The sequence below is a fragment of the Cydia splendana genome, chromosome 24 (genome assembly GCF_910591565.1).
Source record: "Cydia splendana chromosome 24, ilCydSple1.2, whole genome shotgun sequence".
Lineage (NCBI taxonomy): Eukaryota > Metazoa > Arthropoda > Insecta > Lepidoptera > Tortricidae > Cydia > Cydia splendana.
This window is the reverse complement of record NC_085983.1, coordinates 8,732,792-8,756,498: the sequence shown is the minus strand read 5'-3', so window position 1 is coordinate 8,756,498 and position 23,707 is coordinate 8,732,792. Positions and strand designations below refer to the sequence as shown.

Below are 23,707 nucleotides of genomic sequence, written 5' to 3'. Positions count from 1 at the left end.
CAAACCGATGAGTCAATACAAGGCGTCGATTTCATTTATTTGAAAAGTTTTTTTCTATGTATATGATTTATAACTATGAATAAAAAAAATACTTTCATAGATCTTAATTTTATTAAATCTTATGATAGTTATGATAAACAATACTTATACATCTAGTAGGTAAAACAGTTCTTCATATTACAATAACCTAAACAACACACACACATACATGTGTGTTTTTGACACATAGAGCTCTTATGATCTCTACCCCCATAGGGGCAGCTGATTCCTCGCTCCCGGCGTCTTGTTATACTCTGTGGTTAAAGTGGACGAGTATACACGTCAACATAGGTCGATGCACTCGATGGGTTCGGTAAAGTCGTTAGGAACGGAGCGGACGTCAGATATAACCCCCATGGGGGGCGGCTGCATTATTCGCTCCTCGGGGTTTGGGTCTGTTGCGTCCTGAAAATCCCAATAATAATAAATAAACAAGCCTAAGAGTTGAAATAAACAAATCAAAAATCGCTGGTGGCCTAGCGGTAAGAGCGTGCGACTTTCAATCCAGAGGTCACCAGTTCAAACCCCGGCTCGTACCAATGAGTTTTTCGGAACTTATATACGAAATATCATTTGGTATTTAATGGCTCCTCTTCACGTTGGGCCAACGCCAACGCCAACGAGGGACGCAGCCATGCGGTAGAATGAGATAGCAATATCACTTGCTCCCTCTAACGCATAAATGCGTCCCTCGTTGGCGTTGACGTTGGCCCAGCGTGAAGAGGAGCCTTAACAGTCGCTTTTCGTTGAAGGAAAACATCGTTAGGAAACTAATGTAATGCCAATAAGACCTTGTTTCCCCTCTCGCTCCTGGGCCGAGTGGGGCCCCAATGAGGCCGTAAGGAGGTGAACACACTAGCACCCATTGCCCTTATTCGATGAATTTGCCACCGGGCCTCAGTCTATACATATAGTTACTTGCATAAAAAACTGACTATAAAAAAACCGGCCAAGTGCGAGTCGGACTCGCGCACGAAGGGTTCCGTACCATTACGCAAAAAACGGCAAAAATATCACATTTGTTGTATGGGAGCCCTGCTGAAATATTTATAATATTCTGTTTTTAGTATTCGTTGTTATAGCGGCAACCAAAATACATTATCTGTGAAAATTTCAACTGCCTAGCTATCACGGTTCATGAGATGCAGCCTGGTGACAGACAGATGGACGGACAGACCGACAGACGGACAGCGGAGTCTTACTAATAGGGTCCCGTTTTTACCTTTTGGGTACGAAACCCTAAAAACAAGTAATCATAGATGGTCAAGCAGATCTTGTCAGTAGAAAAAGGCGGCAAATTTGAAAAATGTAGGCGCGAAGGGATATCGTCTGATAGAAAATTTGAATTTCGCGCCTTTTTCTACTGACAAAGATTTGCTTGACCGTCTATACATTAAACTTTCTCGTTCAATAGCAGCCTTTTTAGGCGTATTGCATCTATAGTAATAGGGTGAATACTCTAGAAGAGAATTTATTTCCAGAATACCTATAGCAGGGGTGCGAAACTCCTGACTTCGGTCAAATTCGGCTCCGCTCGGCTCAGCATTGCTCCGAGCAATTATTAGGGTTGGCACCACTTGACTTCCTTTTGCGTGCACGACCACAGATAAGATAATCACTTGATTTTTGACAACCCTAAATAGCCGAAAGGGATAGTGTCATATATTAGAAAGGGCCAGCATGATTCGACCCTGAACCGCTGTCAAACTTCGTTTTTGTAGGAAGTTTCCTTTCTGTACGGTAGTACTATTAATTATTCTGTGCCTATAGTTCGTTTTTTTTAGCATTAGAAAGAACTTGAAAGGTAAGCAATCTTGACATGTCTATTAATTGAAAAACGCTTTTTAAAAATCAATAACTATTACTTATGAAAGCAGAAGAATATAAATGAACGTATTAGATTCATAATTGTTACATATTTGCCGTAACTTATTTTTAGACTGTGTTTTTCAATTAAAAGACACATCAAGATTGTTTACCTTATTTCTAATGCTAAAAAAACGAACTATATAAATAAAACAGAAATACTCTGGAATAGGTCTAAAGATAGAATAAACAGGAAAGGTGGAAACTTACAATAAAAGAAATCACGTCCATGGGTATTTTATCCTCCCAATCCACCGTCCGATCCGTCTTCAAAACCGGCCTACTCGAAGCATCCACTTTATCCTTCGTAACATCATCATCATCATCTACTATCTCATACTTAATCTCACACCCGCCTTGGGCGTTCTCACTTAACAACAACTCGACTTCACTCAAAGTTTTGTCCATAGAACCCCCGCTACGCTTGCGTTTCTTACTTTCACCCTCGTCGACGTTAAGAACGATATTCAAATCGTTCATTTTGATTATTTCAACATTTGAGTTTTGTTTCTTTTCCTCCATTTGGGACACTAAGAAGTTGTAATATTCGCTTTTCTCTTTATTCTCATTATTGTGTTCTTGTGTTGTTAATCTGTGTCGGAGTTGTGAGTAACTTTGGTTAGCTGGAGTTAATTGTGGGGGGTTATTTTCAATGCTTAGGGGGTCTTCTAATGGTCCATTGTCAGGGGTTAAAGCTGGGATTACACTTTGAATGTTTGGAGCGCTCCTCAGTATGCCATTGTCGAGTATTTGGAGTTGTAGTGAAGGTACATATACGTTCCCATCTACGCCTTGGACCTGTAAATAGAGGAGGTAATTTGTGAAGTTTTTAGGCAGCAGCACATTGAATTCTAGGGGGTAAATTTTAATGACAGGTATTAGGGAGTTTCTATATCGATAAATTAAATTAGAGATAGATTTCCCTCCTTTTAATTAGGGTAATTCGCCAATAACTGGCCGGTTTTAGTAACTGGCCGCCCTAAACTAAAAATGAAATCTATTCACCCATAAATATAATTCATTTTAGTATCCTGGCCAGTTATTGAAAGCTGGCCAGTTATTGAAACTTTAATGCGGGTTATTGGCGGATTTATAAGAAGTACCCCAATACATGTCATGGAAAGTGAGCTGTGCATACAGCCTCTCTTTGTAAGGAGGAAATACCTGGCGGCTAAGTTTTATTTAAGAGGCAAATGCTTGGAACATGATGCTACAATACATGTGTTAGAAGAACTAAATAGGGCATGTGAAAATAGGTATTGGAGAATAAAGAAAAAGCCGCTACTCATTGAAACTTATAACCAATTCTGTAACCTCCCAGTACAATCACATGAGCAATTACCTATGTACTCAATGAATAGTTGGATAAGTGCTACGATTTATCAAATAATATATGTTTTTATCATAGAGTTATATATTTGACAGAGGGAATGTCACTTAAGACAAACTGTGACACTGCAATGGCGGACGGTTTGAAAGTGTGCGTGTAGACGAGTGATACCATGTAGCACAAATTCTACCCTAACGATGAAACAATTAATTTCAATATCGTCCTTGTTTTCAAATATTAAAATAGGACAGTTTTACTCAATAAAAATGTGTGCACCTAACTGATTTTATAGGTCTTGAAAATGGTCATTTTCATTTAACTTGTACAAGTTAAGCGCGACTTAAGTCGTGTTTCAGTAACGTCTAACCGTTACATTCCTGACAAAATGCATGGGATTTGACATTGACCGTCAGTCTTGTAAACGATTGCTAACTGGCCGTTTAAGGTGTTCAATTGAGTGAAAATGCCCAAATGCTCATTGTTGCACAATTACTTTGAGCAAATATTATTTTCAATACCTAATGATATTTAACTTGTAACATATCTGGTTTTAAACAAAAAATAAATATAAGGTAAATGTACTAGTGCTCGACATGTTAATGCCCAATAGATGACACCTTGCTGTCACCTCTACTGACAATGACTTCAGTTTCAAGATGACATTTACTGGACTGGGACCGCGTCGAGCACCATGAGTATGTTCACCTTACATAACAAATTAACGTTAACTATCAAACATTATTCATGTAAACGTCTTTAATCTCCTTATTATTGGGAAATTACCATACCGACCTAGTTTGAAATGCAAAATCAATAATTTAGCTATTTACCTAAATATCCTAAATGATCTCTTTCATCTCTTATATACATAATGATTTAATAAGAAGGGCATCAATTACCCTACTTTCGGGAAATTACTCTATTCAACTTACTGGTCACACTCCTGTTTCGCATTTATAAACAATGAAATATGGAGATTTTATGTACTATACCGTGATAATTGATAAAATTAGCTATGAAAAGTAATTCCGTCAATTTTTTTCTTTCGATCGGTACAATTCTTGCAGGATTTAACTACGCATGCCGGCATATTTTACATTTTTCTTGGACAAATTTACTTCACTGACGTTGCGATCCGTCTGACGGCAAATTGGTGGATGAGGGCATTGAGATAACTGTCAATGTGTGTGTGTCACGCGTAAATACTAGGAAATTGGTGGATGATGGAATCACAGTTTTTGTCTTAGCAAAACTACGTCCGTAGTATTCTAGGTCCATGGTTTTTATAGAGGGTTTAGAGACTGCCAAAAAACATGTGAACCAAATAGATTTATATAGGTTATGTAATGATCTCTTAGAAAGTAAGTATAGCTCATTTTATAAGCTGTTTACTGATGGGTCCAAGGAGAAACAAGGATGTGGGGCGGATTTTTTTGACCCTCAGGTGGATTTCCGGGGAAAGTTTAATGTACAAGCTGATATATCTATTATGCACTGTGAACTTATTGCCATAGCCGAAGCGTTGTCATATGTAGAGTCTATAGACCATAACAAATGTGTAATTTTGTCAGACGCAAGGAGTGCCCTTTCATTTGGCTCGGTTACCCTCGAGCAGTCGAGGGCATCCGATAGACTACACCATCCTTGAATCCATCAACAAACTTCGTACACTAAATAGGGAAGTGATTGTACAGTGGATACCTTCTCATGTTGGCATCATGGGTAATGAGGAGGCTGACCGAGCAGCAAAACTTGCAATAACCGACGGTATTCCATACCGTTGTATACCAGTACACAGCGAAGTACTAGGTAAAGTTAGGATTAGTTGCAGGCAGATGTGGAGGGAATACTTTGATAAGCGGTCTCTCACTAAAGGAATCTGGTACCGAACAGTTCAATGTCAGCCCCCTCAGGTCCCCTGGTTTGACAAAAAGCTTAGCAGGAAACAGGTAGTATCACTCCTCAGACTTCGTTCCGGGCACATTCCGTCAAACAAATTCAAGCACTTGATGAAACTAGCGGCTTCACCAAATTGCCAAGAGTGCGATAAAATAGAAGATGTTCACCATGTGTTGATGGAATGTGTCCGTAATGAGGCGCTGAGGAATGACATGACATTTATTAAATCTACCAACATAGGTAGTTGCAACATCGTCCTGGCATCGCCACCATCAGACGAGGCCAGGCTCCAATTTGTAAAACATCACTGTTGCTGACGTCACAGGCATCCATGGGCTACGGTTACCGCTTACCATCGGGCGGGCCGTATTCCTGTTTGCCACCATGATTGTTTTATTTAAAAAAACTTTATTATATCGGAAAAAAAACAGATATTTCTCTTGCTAAGTTTATGACAATTGTCACAAGAAACGCTACAATTGTCACGAAATTCCGACATATAACTCATTACCTGTCAAGAATTACCTACAATTCTTCTAAATCTTGACAATTGTCAGAAACTTCGCAAAAGAAATATCTGTTTTTTTTCGATATAATAAAGCTTTTTTAAATAATACAATGATGGTGGCAAACAGGAATACGGCCCGCCCGATGGTAAGTGGTAACCGTAGCCCATGGATGCCTGTGACGTCAGCAACAGTGATTTTACAATTGTCGCACCTGTCACCGTGGTGAAATTGGGGCCAGGTTGATGTGCAAACTATACTTATATGTGATGTAGTGGTGTAGGTAATACTTCACTACTACATCATTATTACTATTAGATCTCATTACGGGGGTGACATTGTCACTGCGTGACAAAACCCCTTAAAAAAAAAAAAGATAAAAAAAAAAGAAACTTTATACTAAAATGAATTCTGTTTATAGGTGAATAGAATTCATTTTTAGTTTAGGGCGGCCAGTTTCTAAAACCGGCCATTTACTGGCGAATTACACTACCTAAGTTTTATTTGTTAAGTGTTATTTGCAGATATTTGTTCCTGAGTTATGGTTGTTTTCTATATATTTAAGTATTTATATATTATATATATCGTTGTCAGAGTACCCACAACACAAGCCTTCTTGAGCTTACCGTGGGGCTTAGTCAATTTGTGTAAAAATGTCCTATAATATTTATTTATTTATTTATTTATTATTTATTTATTTATTATTTGTAACAGACTAACAGTATATTAACCAGGGGTGCTAAACTCCTCCCTTCGGGCAAACTCGGCTCCGTTCGGCTCAGCATTTCTCCGAGCAATTATTAGGGTTGACACAACTTGACGTCCCTTGGCGTGCACGACCACAGATAAGATAATGGCTTGGATTTTGACAACCCTAAATAGCCGAAAGGGATAGTGCCATATATTGGAAAGGGACAGCATGATTCGGTTTTGTAGGAAGTTTCCTTTCTGTAATGGTAGTACTATTATTTATTCTGTGGTAAAACTCACCATAGGATGTAAAACGATCTGGTTTGTCTCCTTATTCAGTACGCGCACATGCCGCAACTCTGGGTCCACCGAGATCTTAGTTTTGGCGCTCAGCGTCGTGGGCATGAGCGCCGGGTTCCTGGGCGCCATGGGGGCCATCGTGGGCGCCATGGGGGCCATCGCGGGAGCCATTACCATGGGCGCCAGAGTAGGCATCGCTGTAGGTGTAGGTATGGGTGGGTTTCCGTGCTGCATAACTACCATCATGTCTTGTCTGTGAATTTATATTTATTTCATTACTAAATTATTTAAAAAAAACTGGCCAAGTGCGAGTCGGACTCGTGCACGAGGGGTTCCGTAGCATTACGCAAAAAACGGCAAAAAAATCACGTTTGTTGTATGGGTATGGGCGCCACTTAAATATTTATTTTATTCTGTTTTTAGTATTTGTTGTTATAGCGGCAACAGAAATACGGTCCATGACATACAGCCTGGTGACATGCGGACAGCGGAGTCTTAGTAATAGGGTCCCGTTTTTACCCTTTGGGTACGGAACCCTAAAAATGAATCGGGGATATACCTGAATCGGGCTACTGGACACTATAAGTTGATCAAGACAATGACTGTGGGTAAAGCCGCGGATCGGACGCACGCGACCAGCGGTGCGGCAAGCGGTGACCGCAAGATTCATTCACGTCTATATACATTTTACTACTAACCCCTTAGTTTGTAAGTTCTACTAATAAAAATATGTGTACATGTGTTACACGAAATAATAATATTCATTCATTCATCTTGATCGAGCCGCTCGGTGGCTGGCGAGCGGTGGTTCGCGCGACTCGATCAAAATTGATCTGTTTTGGACGACAGCGGCGGCGGCAGCGGTCCTGTGCGTCCAGTCCGCGGCCTGAGATATTCGTTATCTGCCTCATTATCGCTCGAATATGTAGGATAGAGATGCAGACAACGAAATTTCGATTAGCCAAGTAGGTTCTCTGACTGACCGTTGCGGCGGTGAGGGCACCACCAGCGTGTCGGTGCGGCGCAGCTCGTACCGCGGCACCACACGCAGCGCCGCGTCCAGTTCCAGGGCTCGTCGGGGGACGCTTTCATCGTTTAGCACCTGAAAATGGAAAAACTAAAGATGACATTCAAGTGCTTGACGTTGTCCTAAGTACATGTTTTATTTAGTTATTTTATGATATATGAGGCAAAGGCTATTTAGTAGGCTTGTGTCGGTCATGAACGAAGAACTGTTAAGAATGAAATCCCATAAAGGAATGAAAGGAACTAAATCTTTTTGCACGCTCTTAATCGGTCTTTAGGTCCTTTAGTTCAGTGGGATTGGTGAGCGCTTGATATGAGTGAAACTGAAAATAGACTGAATGAAATGGATCACAATGACGCTGGCACGAGTGTGAACGAGACAAAAAGAGTGGCAAACAGTCCTAAACCTGGAAAGTATGAAAGAAAATGAAATATTTTTTTTATTGTGTCAAGCTTTTTAATGTTTAACTGTCTTAAAGTATCGTAACAACTTGAATTGTAATACATTTGCCAAAGATATAAAAAAAACTACTGTAAAATCGATTCATATTCATTCCAGCTCTCATGACCGAACTGCACTAAAGGAATTAAAAGACCGAACTAGTATGTTTGACTGAGAGCGGAGCGCTCTCTGTAGTGACCGAGCAGGCATAAGCCTACTATTTAGCCCAAAATAGGGATGCATGGCTAAAACTAGAGGAGACCCAGAAGGGGATCCCAAAATAAAATATGTACTTAACATAAGAAAACTATTAATATATATATACCTTATAAATGTTTATGTGGCATGCAACACGAGGAGGTATCGCAAAAGAAGCTATATTATTTTATTTTTTATTTTTATGCGACTAATGAGCAGACAAAACTTGATAACCTTCATGCGCGAGTCGGACTCGCACTTGGCCTGGTATTTACCTTAGGGTACTTATCCGGTGCCGCCACACAATTGAGAACATTCTTCCACTGCGCTGCACTCATGTTTGTGACCAAATCGCTCACTCGAGCGGCCAGCTCTAGGGTTCTCACGAACCGCGCTGCTGATAGTGCTAGGGCTTCGCATATGACACATACTTGAATTCCCCCCTGAAACCAAGGTGGTACTTAATGTTATTATACACTAGCGACCCACCCCGGCTTCTCACGGGCTACTCATAACCTTAAAAAAGTATACACCTAAACCTTCCTCAAGAATCACTCTGATTGGTGAAAACCGCATGAAAATCTGTTCAATAGTTTTTGAGTTTATCGCGAACATACAAACACACAACCAGACAGACGCGGCGGGGGACCAGTTAACCCCGGGTTAGTGAATGGTGCAAGTGGCACTAAGAGCTCTGCATTTTGAGATTATATATCACATTTTCCGAAAAAAGTTCTCGCTTCATGTTTTCCGTCTTTTTTCTAAATTGATCACAAAAAGCTGCATCTATACAACAAGTACACTTACCCTAAAATGTATTGCCAATTTATTTATTAACTTTTTCAAATGGACAGGCTTGACGAGTTTCGTCTCAACTGTAGAACGAAAACAAATGCGGCAATAGTGACCTCTGCCGCGATTTATCGAATCATGTATTTGTACAATGCCAATTGTACTCATGGCGCAGGATCTAACATCAATTTAGCGATATACTATGCGGGTTCTTAGTTATAAAACAACTTTGTTGATATTTTTGTGCACAGGAACGATAACGCGCAAGTAAAACAATTTTCTTGACAATGACATTTCGTGTGACAGAATGTTTTTTTTATTGTCACAAGTAAAGTAAGGTTTTGGGCCAGCTCCACCTTTCGCTACTCTAGTCTATTGGGTCATGGATGCTCGTATTTTTTGTATAGCAACACTGTTGAATGAATGGAAATGCGAATACTTAACCGTTTAACACATCGCATACACAGTGAATGATAAAGTGTACCTTATGACAACGTGTTAGCGTATGTTATTAAATATCAGCAACAATATAACAGCATGGAGAACTTTGTCGTACTTCGTAGAATTCCCCGAATTGTGCATACGTATAAAATATAATCATAACATAACAAGCCGGTCAAGGTCAAAATTATCGATCCGATGGAAGCATAAATCATAATAATAATATGTGATCGACACCAAACTTTATTCTCCAGTGCGAGGGTGTGTATGTATTTGTATGATGAGATTGATGAGCCTTTGACAACGTAGGTATATTTTTATTATATTTTTCTTAATGCTTGTACATACTTCCTGATAAGTTACAAGTTGTAGGAAAACATGCGTGAATAAATTAATGGTAAAGAAAAAACACAAACAAATGGAAGATGCTAGAAATGTTTATTAAAAAGTAAGTACAATTAGCAATTTATTATTTACCTATTTGTAACACAAGGAAGCAAAGTTGTTGTCTACCTCTTCTTTAAAAAGTTGCGTACGTTTCAAGGTACGAGAGCAAACCAAATTTTGCTGCTTGAAGTGAGTACTTAGGTATATTACAAAATTGTTGACTTTACAAATCTTAATACAAAATAATGTTTTTCAATTGTATGGTGAAAACATTATTATTTAACTAATATAATTAAAATTTGCTATGAAAGTAAGTGCGCATAGAAATGTACCAAATATATTTTTTTACGCAAAATTCCTTAATTTAATCAAAATGAAAGCATGCAAGCAAGCAATGATGCAAAATACAGCGCCAGCGTGAGCGCCAAAATGACTGTACTTAATTGTAAAATCTGGGCTTGTACATATTAATGTAGATATTCGTCTGACTGTTATAAACCATTTTGGTAGAGTTGGAGACGCTAGTGTTGCCTCTCCCATGAATAGTGTTGAGGTGCCGCGTCAAATTGCTTTGCGAGGCATAATCGTTACCGCAGATATGGCAAACGTAGTCCGGCGATGGAGCCCTGAAATAGAAAGGGTTTGTGACACTGCACTTTGCATGTATAATTCAGTTTAACGTTTTTAGGTTTGTCTCAAATATATTATAGTTTTGTTTAATGGCAAGGAAGTCATTGATGTAGCAACAAAACAAATGACAGCCATTTGGCCAATTAGAAACTAATTAAATCTGATGGTGTTGCTACTTCAAAATAAATCCTAATATGATGGAATAATATTAATTAAATATTTAAATCAAAACTTAATTTTTAAATACAAAAAAAGGTGGAAATATGTTTAGATAATTAAAAATGATTTATTTCTATATGTTGGACTTACATATAAAAATTATTCCATGAATTTCATTAGTTACTGTTATTTTGATTGTGTTATCCCAGGGACAGTTAGGTTGAGATCATTTCCTGGTTGGCTTTTGCCCTGGATGGGCATCTTTTAATTTAGAAAGTGAAGCTAAATACATCATGCTCTGGTAGCATCGATCCGAGTCTTGGTTAGGCAGCAGCCGCTGCATCCATGAGCTAGGAAGCTCATGCAGAAGTTATTTTGCCACAGACAGTAAGTAGAATATGATAATATATAATTGTCTTCAGGTTTGACTCCTTGTTGAATCTTTGTCCCTGCTTATTTGACCATTCGTTTTGTTTCCAGTCTGCTGGCGAAACAATGTGGTGGGATGGGTTAGTTACAGCTGTGAGATGAATCCACTCTAGGAATTTCCAGCTGGTAAGAAACTCAGAATATATAATGTCTCTTAGGTTAGCAGAGCACATGCTTCTAGTTATTAATCTTGAATTGTTTCTTTCAGCTGACTGGGGTTTTCGTTTTTATGTTACTACGTATGTGAAATCAGTTCGCATATCAGAGTATGGAAGTCTGTCCATATTCCTAAAACTTCAAGTGTGTCTGGTGAGCAGTTCGCCATAAGAATTTCGCTTTTCTGCTGGGTGGAGGAGACGACACCTTCAAGCTGAGGGCTTTGGCTTTCTGTGGTGCTCCGCGGTGCAATATTGTTATGAGGTTGGTGTACGCTTTCCTTCCGTCCTAGAAGCATTTCCAAATTTAAAGTTAAAGAATTTAGTAGAATCATATGTGATGGCAAATGATAAATTAGGTACTAACAAATTTAGATAGGTCTGCTTGTAAATCATTGTAGAACCATTTTTGGCACGACCCGGCTCTATCGTCTGACATTATAGAATAAGGTGCTTAATGCTAGCTTAATAAATGATTTACTTGTAGAACAACTTCCTCAGTGTGAGAATAGAAATAAATTATGTGTCACAAAACTAACATTTCATTTTGACATCCTTTAGAAACCCCTGAATAGTTGATGGAAATAAGTGTAAGCACCTGCTTGAGTTTTTGGTTAAGATTTAGATTGGTTAATTTAGTAACCTTAATTGTCCGTGAGTTTCCCCTGGGCAAAGCCCCAGCCGGGCTAGGAAAACCACGTGACAATATGGCGCCCATTAAAGGTAATTCCCTTTTTGTTTTAAGCTAACTATTTCCATCAAATTCAGTTTATATCATTGCCATTACATATTGATGAGAAAAGTTTTGTAATACTTACGGTTAAGTATTAATTTTGAGCTTGTGCTTTGGCTTTGCACACTTTGATACCATCCAGGTTAAGCTTTAGCTGTTTTACAGTTAGTTTTGTCCAATGTTCTGCACGAAATTCAGAATTTCTGGTGAAATCCGTAAATGAAATGCTTTGATTTTCAGTTAGTAAAATTTGTGCTGACATTTTGTCAGGAAGTTGAAAGTGTCAAACTTTTAGTACATTTTGCTACTTTTTATGCTTATGAGCTAGTCTCTAAAGACTGAGACCTAAGATATTTTGCATTTTTGAGGACTTAAAAAGCATTTTTTTAATTTTGTTGTATAACTTGGTTAGTTATAGACAAATATTTGGGCAGAGCTTTATAAGTACTGCAATTGAGTTGTAAGTCATTTTGTTAAGGTCAAATCAATGATCTTTTAGGTCAAGTTCGAAAAGCTACTGAGCTTGTGCAGAAACTGTTAAGAAATTTGAGAAGTATTGGTTAAGTGTAAAATTTTAACTCAAAATACCTTTTAGTTTAAAAATATATTAGATATTTAGCCACAGATGGATATTTTTCAGTTGTAAGAACGTAGGAAATTGTTTTTGGTAAATTGTATGAACATACAGTGTGTACATACTTGATTTTGGAACGTTTTTTTTTCTAGACAGACTTCAACTTGAAAGCTTGCAATTTTAGGACAATTTTGTGTAGTAATTTATTTTAGTTAGTGGCTTGCTTTCACTGTTATCAATAGCTTTGATACAAATTTTGTTTATATGAAATATGTAAGATACTTACACAGAGCTAAAAAGGGTTCATTGTAGTAAAAAACACAATAAGTTTAGCATTGTTTATTATAAATAGTAATGATACAATAGTGCCACATCAATTTGTAAGTCTTTTGCCATCATATTTCAATATTTTGAGTTAAACTTATTATACAACGGCGGTTTCAGTACACTTTTAATGTTTAATGCCCGTTGAACTTATTTATGAAGGTGGATCAAATCTGAGGCGTCGCTGGCAGTAGTTGGAAGTTTGCAGGAACGGCAGAGAAGTGGAAATGTTTGAGTGTCCGGCAGCAGCAAGGTTGATAGTCGCTGGCAAGTGACTTCTGTTGTGTTCCTGATTAGGAAATGATTTTGATTTGTGAAGATATACTTCTTCAGCGCACTGCCAGTGCCTGTGTTCTCATGATTTAACATTGTTTGATTTTCAAAGTTGCAAATTCCTGTAGTCCGGTGTCCAGTTATAGGCATAGCTGGATATCTATTGCTTTTATGGTGGTCTGTTGTTCAAATTTAGCACAGTTTTATAGTAATCTGTAACAATTTCATTAAAATTAGAGTTGATTATACATACTAGGTTGGTTATTTTATAAAATACAGGGAACGTTACAGAGATTTTGCGTTCAGTTTAGAGTATGAGAACGAAAGTTGACTCTTTTTCTCATTATTTGGTTGATTACCTGTGTTTATTAGTGGATTTAATTCCATTCCAAGTTCGCATTTTGGCAAACTAAATATTGAAGTTCTAAGTAAGTATTGTTCGAAGTTTGATCACACTCATATCTAGTTTTCAAATTTGTTATTACAGTAATGGCTAAAATATAGATGAATCTAGTAATAAATGATAAATGCGGCGAAAGTTTTTTGTAGGTAAGGTTATAATTCGCAAAATATCTCAGTGACATTTAACTTTTTAAAAGCATAGACGCTATACCATAGAGTAAATAAATAAGTTCAACAAAGGGTGCGTTCAGAAACATGATATTTTTAGGGTCCAAACTTAAGTCGTAACGTATCAGCGTTTAATAAACGCTCGTTTTTGAAGTTATTGATTAACTTGGTTTATCATTACGGGGTGTTTCAAAACATTCCATTTAATGATGTAACGTTACGATAGTGTTTTTTAGCACCAAGTTTTAAGTTAAATTGAAGTTTTTTATATGGTGCTAGGTGAAGTTTCGTTTTGGATTTTGGACATGGAGTTTGGATCGTGGCGTATTAAGGATTCGGACACAAGGGTTTTGGTAGGTTTTGGAGGTGGAGGTTTTCTCTGGACGCAAGGTCCCGGTTTTTTAGCTTTCACCTTGCCGCCAGAGTAAACGCCCTCGCTTACGCTATAACGTTTCGTTCTACGGTTGTTCGTTTGGAGTGTTGGATATTGTGGTAAAAATATTCAATCACGACTGTATGTACGGAACGTGGTGAGCAGCAATGTCTGTTTTCACTACTATTTTTTTGTTTTGTGTGATGAATGAAAGGGTTCTTGGAACAGTTCTCTAAATGCGTGGAGTATGAAAGGGGCGTTACAGTCTAGCTCACTTTTTTAAGTTTTGAGTGATCCTTGATACGGCCAGTAGTTTTTTGTGTGAAATTATCGGGTGCTTACCACACCCGAGCGCCGTGTTGGTGCGTTTTGTGTTTTGGGTCGACAGGGGTCCACACCCAGGAGATTTTGTGAGGTATGGCGGGGCGCGCACCGCATACCACGGACGTTTTGCGTTCTTTTTATGTACTCCGATGGGTTCTTGCTCTTTTCAGGCGTCGACTTGGTACTCGCTGGTGGGTATCTTTTTGTGTACGTGTTGCCCATAAGTCCAAGCCATAGAGGCGTTGGTGAGGCACACGATTTTTTGTGTTCGCGCTGCCGATACAACGAGAAATATTTTGTAGGCGAAGATGCGACACGCGGTATCGCCGCCAATCATGCCTGGCGTGCGATACTGTTTCAGTACTCAACCTCAGTGGTTGAGATTTTGGGCATGTTGCAACCTCAGAGTTGTGTAAGGTTTTGGTCGGTTGGTTTTGTGATCCGGAGAGTTGGGGGATAGGTTACTCTCACCAACTCGAAGGGCCCAGATGTTTTGGTATGGTTTGGTTAGTTTTGTTTAATGGAAGAGTTGGCACAGTTAAGATGTGTCCAATTCAACCGTTTGTTGTTGGTTTTTTGAGGATTGGTATTTTGTCTGTTTGGGTTTGTTGTGGTTGTCAACCTGAAGGGTTGAGACAATTATGGGTGTCCTCAACCTGTAGGGTTGCGACATTTTAAGATTAGTATGGAAATTTCGGAATTGCGAATTATATTTTGGATTGGATTTTATTTAGCTTCTCAAGTTTATAAAGTAAACTTCGAAGTAGGAATTATTTCGGAATTTTATTTTGCCCGGTCTAGTAGAGATAAGTTTGGAATGCTGATCATCAGTCCTGGCAGAGGGTTTGGTTTTTCCAGCGCAATGACGCAATGTTGTGCTGGTAAAACCAAGGAATGTTCACTGGTTAGTTAGGAAAAAGGTGGTGGATTTTTCTGATGGGCTCGGATACCACACACGTTAGGTTTTTAGTATTTAGTGTTGCGTGGGTTCGAGAATTCGTGAAATTAAAATTTATGGTTTAGCGGTTTCGGCATGTAGTGATAGTTTGGTTTACTTTGGCTTTTCTTTTCTGGATAGGGTTCTCGAAACCTGCGGCAATCATTTTGGTTGTGTTTTTTTAGGTGCTCCCATACTAGGTATGGTCGAGGTAGTGTAGTTTTGTTTTTCCTTTTCTTGGTGACACATGTTTTAGATTTAGGATAGTCGCTGAGGACAGCGAGCGTTTTACCCTTGGTAAAACGCAACAGCGGGGAGAGGGGTATTGTGACACTGCACTTTGCATGTATAATTCAGTTTAACGTTTTTAGGTTTGTCTCAAATATATTATAGTTTTGTTTAATGGCAAGGAAGTCATTGATGTAGCAACAAAACAAATGACAGCCATTTGGCCAATTAGAAACTAATTAAATCTGATGGTGTTGCTACTTCAAAATAAATCCTAATATGATGGAATAATATTAATTAAATATTTAAATCAAAACTTAATTTTTAAATACAAAAAAAGGTGGAAATATGTTTAGATAATTAAAAATGATTTATTTCTATATGTTGGACTTACATATAAAAATTATTCCATGAATTTCATTAGTTACTGTTATTTTGATTGTGTTATCCCAGGGACAGTTAGGTTGAGATCATTTCCTGGTTGGCTTTTGCCCTGGATGGGCATCTTTTAATTTAGAAAGTGAAGCTAAATACATCATGCTCTGGTAGCATCGATCCGAGTCTTGGTTAGGCAGCAGCCGCTGCATCCATGAGCTAGGAAGCTCATGCAGAAGTTATTTTGCCACAGACAGTAAGTAGAATATGATAATATATAATTGTCTTCAGGTTTGACTCCTTGTTGAATCTTTGTCCCTGCTTATTTGACCATTCGTTTTGTTTCCAGTCTGCTGGCGAAACAATGTGGTGGGATGGGTTAGTTACAGCTGTGAGATGAATCCACTCTAGGAATTTCCAGCTGGTAAGAAACTCAGAATATATAATGTCTCTTAGGTTAGCAGAGCACATGCTTCTAGTTATTAATCTTGAATTGTTTCTTTCAGCTGACTGGGGTTTTCGTTTTTATGTTACTACGTATGTGAAATCAGTTCGCATATCAGAGTATGGAAGTCTGTCCATATTCCTAAAACTTCAAGTGTGTCTGGTGAGCAGTTCGCCATAAGAATTTCGCTTTTCTGCTGGGTGGAGGAGACGACACCTTCAAGCTGAGGGCTTTGGCTTTCTGTGGTGCTCCGCGGTGCAATATTGTTATGAGGTTGGTGTACGCTTTCCTTCCGTCCTAGAAGCATTTCCAAATTTAAAGTTAAAGAATTTAGTAGAATCATATGTGATGGCAAATGATAAATTAGGTACTAACAAATTTAGATAGGTCTGCTTGTAAATCATTGTAGAACCATTTTTGGCACGACCCGGCTCTATCGTCTGACATTATAGAATAAGGTGCTTAATGCTAGCTTAATAAATGATTTACTTGTAGAACAACTTCCTCAGTGTGAGAATAGAAATAAATTATGTGTCACAAAACTAACATTTCATTTTGACATCCTTTAGAAACCCCTGAATAGTTGATGGAAATAAGTGTAAGCACCTGCTTGAGTTTTTGGTTAAGATTTAGATTGGTTAATTTAGTAACCTTAATTGTCCGTGAGTTTCCCCTGGGCAAAGCCCCAGCCGGGCTAGGAAAACCACGTGACAGGTTGTTTATTGACGTAAGTATAATATCTAAGGACGGGCTAATGGGGCACTAAAATGGTACTAGTTCAGCGGTGTTACTCACGAATTCCAGCCAATCGTGCAGTCTAACGTAACTAGTTGCGACCAATAATAGCGGGCGTAATGCGAACTCGTCAACCATTCGCGCGCGTGATGCGAACTCATCAACCAATCGCGTTGTAGCGGTTTCACACCGCTGTAGTGGCCCCTGTCATGCCTCATTATTGTTGCCCGTAAAGCCAGTCCCTAGATATCTATGTCAATGGGGTTGTTAGTAGGGATTGGAGTGTTTAACCACTAGAATTTTGAGTTACAAGTTTACAAGTGTAAAACAGCGTTTTTACAAGAGTTTGATTAATGCCCATCCCCTTGGCATAGGCATTAATCAAACTCCTCCTCCTCCTCCTTGGGGGCAGGATGGACACGGACAGTGTTACTACAAAATTTTAAATTACTTAAAGATATAATGAAAAAATTCACCGTTACGGGCAAGGTTCAAACTTGCGACTTTTTGTAGTCGGACCAAGAAAAGTCTGCAGCGGATTTGATAGCCCACGCAGTGCAAGTGTTATTTATACGTCATAATTTCATAGAAGTTTGACGTTTAAAATAACAATTGCACTGCGTGGGCTATCAAATCCGCTGTAGACTTTTCTTGGTCCGACTCTAACAACGGTTCAATCGCTCTTAACCAATTGAGCTACCGAAGCATACCATCAGTAGCGTGCGAATTTTTCCATTCCTTCCTTTTGTTACATGGACAGTGTTTCCGCATTATACCTACGTATAAAATTATAACTTCTGGCTTTGTAAAATGTGCCCACGTACCAACATTATCCAAGAAAAGAAGTTCTGTATTTCTAAAAGTGGATAACACAGGCCTATCATCCGCTAACGCTTAGTGGAAACTAAATAAGTAGGTACACTTCGGAACGATAGATTAAGTAGAACATGAACAAACATAATAATATCCTCCTAAGGCCCAAGGTCCTACCTATAGTACATATTCAGTTCGATGAAATTTAAATCATATTCAATTGGAACAGAGTCGCATTTGTTTTGTTTCGTTCAATTTTCAAACTAAACCAAATACAACTCTATTCCCTGCACTAAAGGTTCAAATTTCAGTGGCAAATTCTGGATTTTTCATTTGTATTGCTGGGCCCTAGGAGGTTATAACAATACGTTCACATTATCGGTTTCACCCAATTTGATGGGAATCGGGAAGTATGATAATAATTAAACCACTGGCAAAATAAAGCAGTGATAACGTAACATTTGAACTGCGTGATGCGTCATTTTAAACTGAACCAATCATTATTATCTCCCACATTATTTTTACCAGTGTATATTTATTGTATGTGGTTCCGTTCATTAATTTCATTCCCAACACTCTCGACTAAGGACAAGCTCGAGATTTCTCGCCTCGAGAATTCTTGCCTCGAGAATTCTCGAGCAGAAACCCTACGAAAGGTTTTGGAATGAGGGATACAATGGGTGGATTTTTTAAGAAATAAGGGCGATTGTGCACTACAATGAATTTTACTGTCCGGCAGTCCGAGTTTTTACGGTCCGACATGGCAGTATAGCACGCCATTAAGGGCGATTGTGCACTACAATGAATTTTACTGTCCGGCAGTCCGAGTTTTTACGGTCCGATATGGCACGCCATTAAATGTATACAGGGTGACACAGAAGACGTAATACAAAACATGTTTTTCAAACTTACCTATCTAGTGCTAATAATCCAAACTATGTTCCGTGTTGTTTAAATAATAGCAATCGTTGTACCATTGTTTTAATAATTTCCGTTATTTTTGACCCCATCATGGTTACCCTAACTACTTTGTGTAGAACAAAAAGGTTGAAACTACTTTGTAGTAAACACTCACCTTGTTTATCATCAAGACTGATAATTTAAAAATAAATGACGCATCGTTGAAGTTACTTGTCATAACAAGAAAATATTGATTAATCAGTTTCATTTGGCGATTGGAAAAACTTAAAGATTGGTTAAGTAATAATGCCACCTCCTTATCCATTCACAAACATTCAACGATTACGTATGGTAGAATTTTATTTTACGTCGCGGAGTACGGTACAGACGCAAGCTCTTTTTCACGAACTCTACCCAGAGTGTCCGATGCCCACACGGCAATTGATAAACGACTGTCTGCAAAATTTGAGGGACTATGGGCAATTCGGAGTTCCAATTCATGCCCAAGGCAGAGGCCGGCAACCAAGATACACAGAGCAGTTTCGAACACGAGTACTTAGGTATTTTATCCGCAATCCTGAAGCAAGCACCCGAGAAGCAGCGGCACGATTCGGAACAACCCAAGTTTTTATTTGGAGACTATTACAATCGGAAAAAATGCACCCTTTTCATTTTCAACGGGTGCAAGATATTGTTTTAGCCGATTATCCCAAAAGAACACGGTTTTGTAGGTGGCTGTTGCAAAACCTGAATCATAACATTTTGTGGTCAGACGAAGCTACATTTACAAGAATAGGTTTATTTAATACACACAATGAACATTGGTGGAGCGATGTCAATCCGCATGTGACACGAAGAGATTCCTTTCAAACCAGATTCTCACTTAATGTTTGGGCGGGTATCCTCAATAATTATGTAATAGGACCTTATTTTATTGAAGGTAACCTTAACGGAGCAAAATACGAAGACTTTTTGAGAAACGTTTTGCCAATGCTGATACAACACATACCAGTGGAAAATGTTCAAAATCTGTACTATCAACAAGACGGAGCTCCAGCTCATTTGTCTCTGCGGGTTCGAAGGTACCTTGACCAAGAGTTCCCCAGGCGTTGGATAGGGCGTAACGGTCCTGTAGAATGGCCACCTCGTAGTCCAGATCTAACGCCGCTGGTTTTTTTTTTGTGGGGCGAAGTTAAAAGGCAAGTTTATAAACGCCAATCAAATACGGTCGCAGAACTCCGCCAAAAAATTGTACAAGCATTTGAAGTCGTAAAAGCCAACGAATTTGTACTTGGAAGAGTTCAGAGGAACATCCGACGTCGTGCAGAGCTTTGCGTTGTGGAAGGCGGTGATCATTTTGAGCACCTGTTGAAATACGTTTAAATTTTAATAAAATACTGCATGCTTGTAAATAAATGATTTGATTTGATTTGTTTTATCAAATGTTTCACTTGTGTATTGATATCAGAAATTACTTCTTGCGACTGACTACTTGACGCACAGATTACGTTAGATAATGTGACAAGTACCTAAGTATAACTAACATGACGTCACCAAACGTGCATAGGGTGACCAAACTTACAGGAAATTATTAAATTATTTTGTTAGAAAATTAGCAAAAGTTATTTAGATGAATTTTAATTAATGATGTAGTGAATAATGTTCTTTGTCATTAACCGAACCATAATTAGTTATTTTGTATTACGTCTTATGTGTCACCCTGTATAGTAGCTTGTGCACTAGACGTAATTTTACCGTCCGACATTTTACTTTTCCCCTTTCCGGACAGCTTTTTTCCGGTCCGAGATGACAGCTATGAAAAACGTGTTTAAGCTTGTGCACTGCGTCTGGAATTAGTATTATTCATGACTTGGCCGGGCGGGGGCGGGCTAGGGGGGGTGTGTGTTTCATGCCACTGCGCCGCACCTGCGAGTAAAAAGACGGACATGTGCACAAGCCAATCATACGTTTTTTTCATGCCATATCGGACCATGAAAACTGGGACTGCCGGATAGTAAAATTCATTGTAGTGCACAATCGCCCTAATGCTTATAAACATACATGTTATTGAATAATCCACTCGCCCTATAGAACCACGCCCATTAACTTTAAATGTACCTATGTCATGGACAAGTCATGGAGTTCATGGATTAGGTATTTACAAGTAAGACTCCCTTAATTACAATAATAGACATTTTAAATATTTATAAGTAGGTACCTACTTGTACAATAAAATTATATACTTTTTTGTTAGCTCAAAAACTCACCTTGTTATATAAACAACTCAACAGTAACTTCTTTGTATTTTTTATTAACACAATGCGTTAGGACAAATTCTAATATCTTACTGCGAATGAAATGAACGAATGATAACTTCGATAAAGTACAAACATATTTTATGTCAGCGGGCAAAACTGGAACTAACTCCACTGCGTACTAATTGTGCGACTACAGCGCCATTTTTAATGAGGCAGCAAAGTTTGTATTCGCAATAGTTGTAGCTGGCAACACAAACATAAAAATACTTTGTCAAAAAGAAAAAATTAAAAAAAAAAATCTTTGTTGTACTTTGTGAACTTTTGGCGGGAAGTTATACACAAATAGAAAGTCGAAGAATTTTAAATACATAATTTTAATAATACTCAGACAGAGGTTATTCATCGACCGCCATATTGGTCGTGTCGCTTCGTGATTCATTTCTTTGTTTTTGCTCATTAATGTTGTTTAAAGTGTAATATTGATAGCGTATTATGCAGTAAATTAATGTGGAAGTGTGCAGATAACGAAAAATTGGATATGACTTGATATGACCAAATAACTGGAAGAGACGCTTTTCCTTAAAGTATTTTGAAAATGAAGACTACTGAAGACATTACTATCGGAATTGACTTAATATGAATAGTATTTACTGAAGACGTTTACCGGATTGAACTTACTGAAAAGACAAAAAATCTACTTATGACAAGGCAGTATGGCTTAGAGCTTTAGCCTGTCCTGATGGACGAAAAAAAAAACTCAGACATATCACATATTAAAAAGAAAGAAGAAAAAAGCATTGGGGCGGGAGACAAATTATTACTACGTTGCGACAGCTCAATTAATTTGTTGAAAGGAAACATTATTTTATTACGTAAGTTATGGATATTTTCTATGTATTTTGGTCGTCTAATACCCACCTATTGTGGGACTAGGCTAGGTCAACTTGTGTAAGGTTGTCCCACAAGTTATTTTTATTGACCGAGCTTTAGCAAAGGTCTCCGTTACCGACAGCTTGGAAAAAATGCTTTCGTATGTCCAGATCTTCTCCATTACAGGACGCAATTCTCAACAGATTTTCATGAAATTTTGTGTGCATGACATAGAGTATATTGAATATTAGGGTATAATGATCAAAATAGGTACCTATATGCGACACAGTGGCCACAGTGCGGCATTTAATCGATCGATTGATTCATTGCTCCTACTTAGCCGGCAATGGGGGTGGCCGGTCGAAGTATTTAGCAGATGGCGCCTGCATAGCTTGCCCTGTCAATCCTTAGAATTGGGTCAAATTTTTAGGCTGGACTCTTAAATATTATAAATAGATAAAAAACTATCTCACAATTTCACATGATTTAGAATTCACCTATAGTTCGTTTTTTTTCGCATTAGAAAGAACTTGAAAGAAGGTAAGCGATCTTGACATGTCTTTTAATTTAAAAACGCTTTTTAAAAATCATTAACTATTACATACTTATAAAAGCAGAAGAATATAAATGATCGTATTAGATTCATAATTGTTACATATTTGCCGTACTTAACTTATTTTTATTAAAATGTGTTTTCCAGTTAAAACACACATCAAGATTGTTTACCTTATTTCTAATGCTAAAAAAACGAACTATATCTAATTAAATGTATACAAAGAAACACATAAAAATCATCAAAGCATTTAATCAACTTAAAATAATAATTAATAAACAAAATGGCACAATTACAAATCAATAAGTTTAACAAACATTACTTGACTGACATTTAAGTAAAACCTATATATTATAATTACAAAATAATTTGCTTTGAAACCTTTAAACTTTAAACATGAGAGACCCCACACTAGCGTCTCCTGAGAGTCGGCGTCTATAGTAGAGATACAACGGATAGTGATTTGGACGGATACCGGATATTCGGCCTGACCATCGGCCGAATATCCGGTATCCGGCCGCCGAATATTCGGCCTGCGGGACTATTAAACAAGTACGACTATGACCGTGTCTGTTTCTTAAATCCAATTTGTTTACCCCAAAATCAAGCAATGTTACTATCCGGTATCCGGCCGGATAGTAGGTTACTATCCGGTATCCGGCCGGATAGTAAATTAATGGCCGGATACCGGATAGTAACCGAATATCCGGTGCATCTCTAGTCTATAGTCTGTATCTTTAGGTATTTAAAAAAGAGTAAACAAAATCTACCCTCAAATGGCTTCTTAACCCTTTACCAGGCGAAGGGATATATTCCTCCCACATCTTATATCGGTTACCGTAGTCAGGTTTTAACTCCAAACCTCCTACAAAATATTTTGTCAATCCCTGAAAATAGTATTTTATGATCTTTTCATTCACAACACGCTTCTAAATCGCGTAATATAAAAACAAAAGCGCGTAGCAAAGGCTGGCCGTTTAAATTCACTTGAATTCTAATTTCAGTAAACTACGGAGAAATTCGAACACTCCTTAATTTCTATGAAACAGAAGTACATACATAGGTCGAACAATTTTTTGATATTTTGTAGATTTTGAGTGTTGAATTGAAAGGTAATGTAATTGTAAACATTG

The 23,707-nt window shown here is 38.1% G+C and overlaps 2 protein-coding genes across 2 annotated transcripts in view; one reads left to right on the top strand and one right to left on the bottom strand.

The window, feature by feature from the left end:
• Positions 1 to 142: 142 nt before the first annotated feature.
• On the bottom strand, positions 143 to 9,385 carry LOC134802381 (uncharacterized). The gene is made up of 6 exons (XM_063775017.1): positions 9,104 to 9,385; positions 8,572 to 8,739; positions 7,614 to 7,732; positions 6,631 to 6,883; positions 2,116 to 2,703; positions 143 to 444 (listed from the first exon to the last, which is right to left on the bottom strand). The coding sequence occupies exons 1-6, from the start codon at positions 9,254 to 9,256 to the stop codon at positions 322 to 324; spliced, it is 1,404 nt and encodes a 467-aa protein (XP_063631087.1). The 5' UTR covers positions 9,257 to 9,385; the 3' UTR covers positions 143 to 321.
• A 5,937-nt stretch (positions 9,386 to 15,322) lies between these two features.
• LOC134802113 (dentin sialophosphoprotein-like) overlaps positions 15,323 to 23,707 on the top strand; it is a 174,580-nt gene continuing 166,195 nt past the window's right edge. Inside the window, exons 1-2 of the mRNA XM_063774706.1 lie at positions 15,323 to 15,364; positions 17,113 to 17,152. Of these exons, the coding sequence (XP_063630776.1) occupies positions 15,323 to 15,364; positions 17,113 to 17,152 (82 nt within the window). The remainder of the gene's footprint in view (positions 15,365 to 17,112; positions 17,153 to 23,707) is intronic.

Coding starts and splice junctions, on each gene's coding strand:
- LOC134802381 (XM_063775017.1), bottom strand. CDS start 9,256: ATGAGTACAATTGGCATTGTACAAATACATGATTCGATAAATCGCGGC. Junction 7,733..8,571: donor CACCGGATAAGTACCCTAAG/GTAAATACCAGG, acceptor TTCCATTTTCAG/GTGCTAAACGATGAAAGCGT. Junction 2,704..6,630: donor AGATCGTTTTACATCCTATG/GTGAGTTTTACC, acceptor CTCTATTTACAG/GTCCAAGGCGTAGATGGGAA.